Raw genomic sequence first — 10,992 nt, forward strand, 5'->3', positions numbered from 1 at the left:
GCCCCGCCCATCCCAGCCCCACGCCTGCGCAAAAGCCGTGTTGTGCCCCTCCCGGGGGCGGAGCCGGCGGTGTGACTGACACGTTCCCCCCCAACGAGCGCTCCCGCGCCCAGCCGGCAGAGGGCGCCACCACGCTCCCGGCTTTTCTCTTGACGTCACCCTCTGCGGTGACGTGACTGTCAGTCCGTCAGCCTCGTCACCAGGTAACGTGGAGTTCGGGAAGGGGTTCTGGCAATGGGAAACGGCTTCAGTTTGTATGGGAATGGCCGTTACATCAATTAACCGGGGCTGTTCCACCAACCAACAGTTACTGCCCCATTAGCTAATGCAGTGCCCTAGTTCGGCCCCCGGTGATGTAATCATACGGTGTTTTTAGGCATTTCCACAAAGTTGGTCTTTTTAAAAAACAAATTTATTGCCGCTATCTGGAGATCACTACAGTTGCATCTGCTTTTCCACGCATGTCGTTTTCGTCACTGTGCGTAGTCTCTGATGGCCAGGAGTGTGATTTTCGAAGCATTTTTACTGGATTTTCAAATGTTTTTGCACTGGGAGCTGAGGAAATACTGTTTTGGGAAGGGAGGCTTTGGCAGCAGGCATGTACGGGGCCCGGTGACCCCTGGGCTTCGTGCTGATGATGCCCCAGCATGCCATTTCCTTTACTTGGTTCCAAAACACCCTCTCTTGTCTCCATTGCACGAGCTAGCATGTAACTAACCTTTCTTTGATGAGCCAGAGCCTCCTCTTTGTCATTTACCTGAGTATTTTTTAAAAAGAGAAAGAAAATAAAGCTGTTTATAAGCAAAGAACAAGGCAGTATATGTAAATCCACTGTTGTATTTGCTCCCCTAAGGACTCATGATGAATAGTTTAACAGAACACTAACCAAATCTATTAACATCTTCAGGATTTCATGAGGATTGTCTATCTCTTCCACTTTCTTGCAGTCCACATCTGATGAAAGGAGGCTGGATAATTTTTGTCCCAGACTGGTTTTGTTCCCGTGTAACTTGACACATCCTAGGGCAAACAAAAGTACGTGAACTGTGGAACTTAGGAAAAGAAAAACTACCTTGGGATAAAACATGCATGTGTAAAACTGGATTCTGAACAATCTCCTCTAAAAAGGCAATGCAAGCTACAGCTTCTCCCATTGTATGTGCATAATACAGCAGATTACTTGCATGCAACACTGCTCTCAGCCTCACTTAAAGGCAAAATAGACCTTTCATCATATATATGGGCAAATTGAAAATAAATTTATTGCTGTATGGAAAATAACACTTTGACACTCTAGTTAAATAATAATTCATGGTAGTTTGTTTTTACACAGTAGGTAGCCTGAAAAAAAAAGATTCCTTGACATAAGCTGTTTAAAAGTTTCTAAAATTATTAAAAGACATTAAAATCATGAAACATATATATCAGGATATAGCTCTTGGAAACAATGATGTTGTTATAGGGGAAACATATTCAAGGTGTATGCTGTTTTAGTATCACATCCTGAGGCTGCTCAAGAAATCTAGAAGACACACCGAACTTTAAAGCCTGGCACCTGCAGGTCAATGTCTACCACAAATAGATCTTGAAGTGCCAATCCTAAATTCTGCTATGGTTTTGACCATGACATAAGCACTTAAATACTTCTCATTATCCTTTTTCTTAATGAAGAAAAGGACAATTAGAAGGCTTCCTCTTTTACAAAGGGCTTTGTAACTCACTTTGTAACCCGTTAAGTGTAAGAATAACTATAAATACCAATGTAGATACACATGCATAATAAAAAACTAAAAACGTTCTCGAAACTCAGAAAAAAATCTATTTAGTATTTCAGTGAAAGCTCAGTATATTTTTTTTTTGCATTTCTCCTCCATCCCTAACACATATATAGAGCTTGTCTGAAAAAAACCCAGCAGCACATTGAACTGTTGATAGCATCTAAAATTGCCATGCTAAACTCGCCAGACTTTAGCTTTTTTGTGCTGTTCTCATAATAAACATCTTTAGAATCCAGAATGTTATTGTCATCCTGCACAACAGCTTATTTATTCTAGCTTTGTTTTACTCACATGATACAGTTCATGAATGTGCAAAAACAAAAAGTTACATTAAAAGCCTAGACTGGCATCTCCAATGTCCTACAGTAGCATTTATATATTCCACTTATACACAGACACACTACATTACATATGCGAAACTTCTGGTAGAAATTTTTCAACTACATGACATACTATTTAACGTATTTATAGTTTTGACATAAATTTGTTCCTTTTTCTTGACTCTTCATAAACCTCAGTCAGCAATTAAGCCACAACCACACATTCAATGCAATAAGAAAGTCTGTTTGTGCCACTTGTCAGTTAACTTATTTTCTAGTCAACTGTTACAGATACATAGCATGCCCCATTACCACCATCTTTCAGACGTCTCCAGTTCATAAATTTCGTTTCCTTCTTAACCTTTACCACTTCTGCAAGCCTCAGGGCTTGGTCCTTCCTCTGCATTAGCTGCTGCTCAAAAGCAATTCTGAAGGCGTCTGCCATTATATAAGCTTCATCTTTACTCTTCTTCAAATTTTCAATCTGGTTTTAATTCAGAGAAAAGTTAAAGCATATTAAGCAATTTGGAAGCAACAGAAGATTTAAAATGTATATCAAAGAGACAGACTGAAACCATCAACACAGAAAACTTTTAAATAAATACAATCAAGGAAGTAGTAGAAACCAAACTAAGTGCTTTCCTGCCACATTAAGAAATACGTTTTGAAATGTGTATTGGAGTCCTTCCCCTTCCACGCATGCACACACCACCACCCATCTACACAGACAAGCTGCCAGCAGTGCCCATTATCTCTGCCCGTGCAGAAGAGCTTGAGGAGGGCTTTAATGTCCCATGCCAGTTGGACCAGGAGCAAAAGGAGCAAAAGAATGTCAGGGGTAATAACTTTGCGACAAAAGGGACATGACAGTACTTATTTTCAAAACCAGTAAGTCAGCTGGAACTGCTGCAGTGGGACCACGAGGATGGTTACCACGTTTCCAGAGTCAAATACAAATAACAAGAGAAATTCTTATGTCTAAAACTATAGAATTCCACTGAACTAAAAGCCTTAAGAGCTTGAAAATCATGTTATTGATTGAAGTGTGATGTAAATATAGTTTTCAGCAAGATCAGCTTCCTGACCCAGCTGGATGAGGGGGCCTGTGAGTGCTGGTGTCAGCATGAAGGAGGGGTGGAACACACCACCACGAAGGAAGGAAAAGGGTAGTCATCCTCGTCAGTGGCAGTCCACGCTCACACTGCAGACACATTTTAGAGAGTGTATCCTCTTAAAGTGTACACATATTTTTAGATTAAAAAATATGCATGGAAGAAAAAAAATGAGAAAAAGAATTATTTTTGCACTAGTAAATCTGATGGATATAACAATTACAGTTTTGTATCAGCAAAGGTTAGGGCATTACAAGCATTGCGAACAAACAGCATTACCTCTTGCTTGAGCTGAAGAAGCTGCTTTCGAGTTACAGCTGCCATTTTTGCACAGGGACAGGGTTGGCCCCTGGAAGTACTGCAGGTGCACGCCCCAAGAACTGCCAGCTTACAATCCAAAACAAACCACAGGTTAAATAGCTATCTGCATACACAAATCTAATACAAGACATGCTGGATGACCAGCAAAAAACCATCCTGAAACTATAAAGGGAGTGTAAGGGTCAGGGGAAGCAAGCTACAAGAGATTTAGGCATAATTTCTTCTAACTCACAACCACACATGTCAAATGTATTTTTCTGCATGACAACCTAAATGCAAATATTGTCAGCCTGTGTATGCTACTCCTTGCAGACCTAATTAGAATTTTTTTTCACTCAATAAAGTAAAGCAGTAGGCATAGGAGTTAAAAATGAAGATATTAGGAAGAAAAAATTAAGCATGCTGGCTTGTGAAAGATAGCCTGATGCTCCTTCTGTCTACTCTGCCTTTGCAAGATAGGAATCATGATGCACCACAGATTAGAACACAACCATGCAAGGGCATATGGTCATCAGCTAAAAATGGATCCAAAGAAACAGTTAAATAATCATCAAGCAAAATTTATCTATATATTTTGAATATAAACATATCTTTGAACCAGCCATTTTGAAGAACATATAAGTCACACTTACTTCAAGACCTGTAAAATCTGTAATGTCGCTTTTATTCAAGGACATGTTTTCCTGAACAACCTTCTGTTGTCCCACATCTAGCATTGCAAGAAATTCTAAGCACTGCTGATTCAGGACTACGAAATAGAACATGAAAAGTGATTAAAAAGTCTACTGCTCCCATTTCTGAATTTCTGGGTATAACTACACCTAAATTAAGCGGTTCTGTAGTTTAATCATCACTTTGGGAATGTGATGAGACTGTGTAGATCTACAAACTCAGATCCTAGTTGTCTTCTGTGTTTTCCTAGAGGTAATAACCCGCTCACAGAGATACCATCTCATGTATTACTCTGCCTCCGTATTAAGAGCTCTTCTCTTTGTACACTTAGTTCTAAGGCAGCTGCTCTTTTAGAATAGCACAATATTGGGAAAATAATGATGTATGTCCGCTATTTTAAAGCTTTTTGGAAACCACAAAATAAGGGAAAGGGGCTTGAGCCACTTGACCCAGCCAGACCACTGCACAACCTGCAGTTTGAAAACCTCCCCTATAGAGCCATCAATCTGAATCCTTCAAAGTCTGTGCTATGGGAATCTTTGTGTAAGTATGTTAAAAGTGCATGTCTCTTGATGCAGACTGTGGCTGTAGCAGGAGCACTCGGCGGCTCCCCTGCCTGCTATTACCTTCTTCCAGGATAGGACTGGAAGCACGGACCAATTTTGTCCCTCCACACCCAGGGTGTCACTGTGCCCATGAGATAAGATAGGTGTACTTCTTTCACACCTGATCTACTCCTTAAGCTATGCCTACCTGACTTTTCCTATCATTTCATGTTGGTTTTTTTCAGTATAAGTGACAATGAGAAAAAAACCAAACACAGCTTGTCTGTTTAAAGAGGGTTTCTGCATATCCACTAACACCACCTGCCAGTAACAACAGACTTATCCAGAAAGAAAGCTTCCTTCGAAGCTAAATCCAGAATTATTCCTGAGAAACAGTATGTGAAGAGGAATAGCTGTTGGTGGCTTACTTGCATTTTCATCTTTAAGAGTTTTAACTTCTTCTGTTCTCAGTTTCAATGCTTCCTTAAGAGCGGCATTTTCACAATATATCCTGCATAAGTTAGAAAAAAGGTTGTGTTATCTTTTAAAAAAATACTTAAAATGGCACTCAAATAAAAAAAAATAGTCTATGACATTGTAACTAATATTTCTGCAAATTAGGATTACTGAAAGGATTGAAGAAAAACATCAAAACTGAAGAGTCGAGTATTCGTTTTGACAAGATATTATCCACACAGCATTATACATAGAGTTTCCTCACTTGTAAAATTTTTTACAAAAAAAAAAGAAAAATTTTTCCAAAACAACTGTACCTTCAAATCTGCTAGCCAGGGACCAATAAGCAACCTAAAACTACACCTAAGTAACTCTCTGAAGACAGTTTTGTGTGTAGGCTTGGTCTGACTGACACAGAACCAAGGCTAAGAAAGCAGGCTATGCCAGGCTGGCTTCTGTGGAGTCACTCCTCGTTAATCTGGGCGGCAGTTATTCTGCAGGGAGCAAACCCAGGAATTTCTGCACTCATACAGTGGTTTCTCTGCAACCCAGATAGCATGTGCTGTTCAAACACGCTCACCTTGTTCATGAACCACACCCTTGCACAACCAATTTAAATCCGTCCAGGTATGTTCAAGTGAATGTTAACAAAGAAAATTAAAAAAAAAAAAAATTCACGTCTAAGTAAATGGTGCCAACAACTTCAGAGTATAACAAGAGGTGAATTTAAGTACCACATTACCATTAGAAACTCAAATAAATTAGTAGTTATGAACCTGTGGAGCACTTGCTAGAAATCTCTTACTTCCTTGAAAGAACAGAATTGTTACTGGACATGTGACAATATGGCTCTGGTCTTAATTTTAGAAAGTAAACTTCCTGTATTCTTAATACTGTTCAAGAACAGCTGTACTTTCAAGCTTTGCAACCTGAGAACATAAAATATGCATTTATAACACATTTTTCCTTGAAGTATTAAAGTATTTCCTTCTTGAAAAGTGGGAATATAAAGTCCTAAATGTTAAAGCAATACTACTTTTTTTATGCATCTCTTCAGCTGTCATTAAATGTGGCATACTGCAACTTCATGGTTTTGTTTAAAACTAAATAGTAACCTGAATTATTTGACTTGAATAAACAAAGGGAAATACACATTTTTCTCATCCTGCTGTCTCAGATATCAGAAACCTTTTTGCAAAGCAGACTGAGCTCCTGTCTTGCACTCTTCTGAAGCCATGTCTTTAGATTTCAATAGTTAACACTGATTTTGTTGCTCTGAACTACCTGGTACACTTCCTACTCTCTGAAGTCAGGAAAACCAAAGGATTTTTCATGAGGTATCCCTTAACAAGTGTAACTAAGTTAACCTGTGAACAAGACACAACATCTTAACAAAATTCTTCTTACAAATGAATAGTTTGTCAACTTTTGGCTTATTCTTTGATTCTAAGGTTGAAAATTTGAAATAAAGATCGCTGGAATAACTGTAAATCTGACAGGTAGACATCAGATATATCTTTCCTACATTTAAATAAATTAGCCTGCTGGTCACATTTTTCAAGGTCTGTTATCACATTATTAGTTTAGTGCCTGTGTCATCTTCTGCTTGCTTAACCACACCTGCTGTCCATCCAGACTGACTCTTATTTAAACAAAGAACCAGTTGATCAGCCTCTCTCAAAAGCATTCTGTTTTACCTGTACATATGCTCATACCTACAATGCAAGAAAATAAAGCAATGATTAACCAGCAAATGATATTTCCACACGCATGCACATACCATTATTTTCCATGCCTCATTTACATCTAAAGTAAATAAGGACAGTCTGTCTCCAGCTGGCTAACATAATAACTTAATAGGATGAAAATGAAAACTCAGCCTAACAAAGCTAGACCATATATGCACTAAAGAATTGGGATTTAACAATTTTAGTAGCTTTAGTTGAAAAAGACAAATGTGATGAGCATGAAAATTAAATAAATCTTCCTAAATCTGGGAGGAAATTATGAAAAAACAAAAACCCCAGAAAACCCAGTGAAGCGAGCTTGGAACACAAGAAAGATGACAAATAGCATTCAATGCAATTAAAACACAACCCAAAGATACACAGTGTAAGTCAAATACCTGTCATATTTTTCTGTCCATGTGTCTTCTATGTTTTTAAATCTATCCTGATCAAATTCAATTTCCCATTGCAAGATATTTATTTCCTGTGGAAACAAAACAAACCTGCAGCAGTTCATTACAAGCCTCCTACTGAAAGGAAGAAGAGCTTTTGGTGCTGAGTTGGGCACTGGCAGAGACCTAGGTGACCAACGATGATGGCAATCTATGATACTGTTAAAAATATGTTTAGTGCCAGACACCAAAAAGTTTCTGCATCACTGATCTATGGATTTCAGACCGTGTTGCATGACAAAAACAAACCCACACTGTCACCTTTCCCTGTCCCCTTAACTGTTTTGTGGAAAGGTCACACAGGAAGAGAAACAAAGCATAAAACTAATTTTAACAAGGTAGCTCAATGCCACCTTCCTCCTCCTCCCCATCTTCCCTATGAAAACTGGGCACCCACTTCTTACACTCTCTGCAAAGTTCCAGCTTAGTAACTAAGAAATAGCACAACTCACGGCAAATGGCTGTGAAACTCACAACAGAGACCAACTGAAAGTACAGAGAGAACTCTGGTAACTTTCAGGTGTTATTTGTACACACTTTAGGATAAAAACATTAAGATTAAAAGAGTGATACATGAACGTTTTCCGTTTCTACTACAAGGGAGTAAGAATACTTTCAAAAAAAACTGGAATTCATGTCAGATTTGTACTGATTTAAATAAACAGGCTGATAACCCCCTATTAATAGCAATGAATGTCTATGTTTTTTGCACAGGTGTGAAGGAAACACGCACCCTTACCTTTTCTAAAGTTCTCTTTTCTTCCTCAGTTTTTTGAAGCATTGCTTTTGTATGGCTAGTGGCTTTATCAAATACTGCCTGCAAAAAAGTACAACTCTGTCAAATACTGAACTATCATTAAGTTTACTTAATTTGGCTTTAGCCAAATTGTCAGTTTTACATCAAGAGAAGTTCACATTCTTTCTTAAACAGGAGCATGCAGAATTGCAAACACTAGCAACTTGCTTATAAGTCCCAGTGAGTTCTAATTTCAAGTCACTAAATATGTTGCGGAACAAACTTGTGTTTCGATCCCGTAATCTTTTTTATTGAAAAAAGTAGCATCATTTAAAATGAGATCACATCTTCTTCAGGGCTTGTCCTCAAAATCAACTCTTAAAAAAACTGGGTACAACATAATCATACTTTGATCCAGGTGTAACTTACTAAGAATATCTGAGAGTAGAAATTGCAGAACTATAAATGGGGTATGCAAGTAGGCTAAAAAACAGGAACTAATTTCAACATAATTCACTATGACAGTGAATAAAAATATCACAAACTGTGAACAAAAGACTGACCTAACATTTAGTACATACTGTCCTCTAAGACAACAGATGAAGTAGTTAACTGAAGACATCTATGCTTTGCAGTATTTCAAACACTGCCAAAATATATAATTTAAAAGACTGGAAAGAAGGCCTTATTCCTTAAGTTAAATGTACAAATCTTCAAGAATCCTTAAAGATAAAATTATGAGAATTTGCTACAACAGTAAAGTCTGCAAGGTTCCATGCAGAAAAAAGGACGAAATCATAGCCAAGTCTGTAGACACTTGCAGACTCAATGGCTTAAATTATAGTCCTGGGAAGAACTTAAGGCTTGGGGGGTTTTGACGAGGTGCGTCAGGAAGATTTATTCAGTTTTCTTTACCTACCATGCTCTGCAGAATTCTTAGGGCTTCATCTTTTCCTTCAAGCTGTCTTTGAGATGCTTCAAGCTCAACTTTCAAAATTTCAGCTTCCTGAAGCAAAATAAGATAGGTACACAGAGTAAAAGCCAAGGTAATCCTGTTAAAACTCGACTGTAACAGAAATGTAAATTTGCCTCTTCAGTCTTCTGTTTCTACCCTATATGATTCTTTTCTGACTGAAGAAATGTTAACAGTGCATGCCAGCAGAAAATCCTTAAAGAAGAATACTTGTAATTATTATTCTTTCTGTTCTCTTCCAGTGTCTGTGGAAAATAAACCACTAAATATTGCAGTTCTTCCTTGCTAAAGAACTTCTATATACCAACGTATGTCTAGAGCTTTAAAATAAGTATGCAAAACAGAATAGCAGATATACAGGCATGCAAATACAGGCAGCAGATAAAGAATATAATAAATATTACAAATAATAAAATATAAATGCTACATTAATATAATGTACTCTGTATTACACAAAATATCCACACTCTATAGCACAGGTATCATTTCAGGACTGTTAGATCAAAGCCACTACTTGTCCAGAACAAAACAACAACAACTAAACAGATTCCTACCCCAGGTACAAGCCAATCATGTTTTTATGCATGCCTGTATTTTTCATAGCTCTTACAGTTCTGTTACTTCAGCGATTGATACTGAAATTGTACCTGGGAGCACTGGCAATTTATCAGTTTCGTCTAAGTAAAAATGAGTAAGGTTCCTTGACATTTTAACTTGCTGCACACTCAAGGTTCTTCATGCTAAGACAGCTTGAAAACAACCTACCACAGTTCCTAACACAGGCTGTCCTGAGGTTAACGAACACAGTGTAGATGAGGTGTGTATTTTTACAGCTGAGATCACCCTGCTCTTTCTGCCTGGACTGATGCAAACAGATCAACACATTTAACCCCAGTAAAATTAAAATGTAGGAGTTAACTACCTTTCAACAAAAATGCAGATTAAAAATCCAAAGACTATTCCATTTACACTGTAGATTTTCAGGCCTGACGCTTAATAAAAAAAAGAAAACCTGACAGAAAATAAGTACAATCCTTTTAATGTTCTTTACATCTTTAAAAATACTTCCCCACCCAAAAAAAAAAAAAAAAAAAAAAATTCCAGAGTATAAACTGCACTTCACACTCTGATTTCCCAGCATAAAATTTAATGAGGCTTTCAAATACCATTCTAATTTTAAGAACCTGAATCCATCTAAGACTCTGGACATGCCAAGATCTTCAGGTAAACTGTCACTGTGCTTTACTTTGCTACACTAAAAGGAAAACAAGATTTCAAAAGCAGCACACTTGGCACAGTTACTAACCTCTAGAGCTTCCCGAAGTTGTTGCTTTAGTTCTTCATTTGACACTCCAGTGTTAGTTTCCGTAGAATTGACAGGAGATAATAAGCTATGAGATACTATAATATTTACAAAAGGAAAAGTGAGAATTTGCTTTAGCCTGAAAACAAGTAACATGCAGAGGTGAATTTTCACCTTTGTGGTTTTTTTTTCTTCTAGAGCTAATAAACAGATCTAAGAAATACATAAATACCAAGCTCAAACACACTGTTCCACAGTTAAAGAAGTGAAATGGGAAAAAAGGTCAGTTGTAAAGAGACCTAAAATAAGGAAAATTATTTTAGATTTCCTTTAAAAAAACACAACAAAATTGCCATTTTATTAAAAAAATAATTCTGTTTTTTAGATTCTTTTAAAATTGTAACTTTTCAACAACCAAACAACACAAAGTTGCTAGCACTACTCAGAAGTAGGGGCAACTTTCAAGAGATGAAGATGAGTATGGTGGTGGTGTATCCCCCAAGATCCAACATTCCTCTAAACAAGCAGTTACCACTGGTACTGTTTTTCTTAAACTGAGCATCACAGACATACAGAATCACAGAATGTTAGAGATTG

At 37.6% G+C, this 10,992-nt stretch overlaps 1 protein-coding gene across 1 annotated transcript; it reads right to left on the reverse strand.

Annotated features, from left to right (window-relative positions):
• Positions 1 to 421: 421 nt before the first annotated feature.
• On the reverse strand, positions 422 to 10,493 carry CCDC125 (coiled-coil domain containing 125; the record flags this gene model as incomplete). Its single annotated transcript, XM_010076707.1, has 10 exons — positions 422 to 757; positions 887 to 1,020; positions 2,411 to 2,582; positions 3,490 to 3,597; positions 4,164 to 4,279; positions 5,177 to 5,259; positions 7,330 to 7,415; positions 8,123 to 8,200; positions 9,039 to 9,125; positions 10,399 to 10,493. Coding segments are annotated over 10 exons (1,295 nt in total), but the record flags the coding sequence as incomplete, so codon positions are not given.
• Positions 10,494 to 10,992: the final 499 nt, after the last annotated feature.

This window comes from Pterocles gutturalis, unplaced genomic scaffold (assembly GCF_000699245.1).
Source record: "Pterocles gutturalis isolate BGI_N339 unplaced genomic scaffold, ASM69924v1 Scaffold49081, whole genome shotgun sequence".
In the NCBI taxonomy this organism is placed as follows: Eukaryota; Metazoa; Chordata; class Aves; order Pterocliformes; family Pteroclidae; genus Pterocles; species Pterocles gutturalis.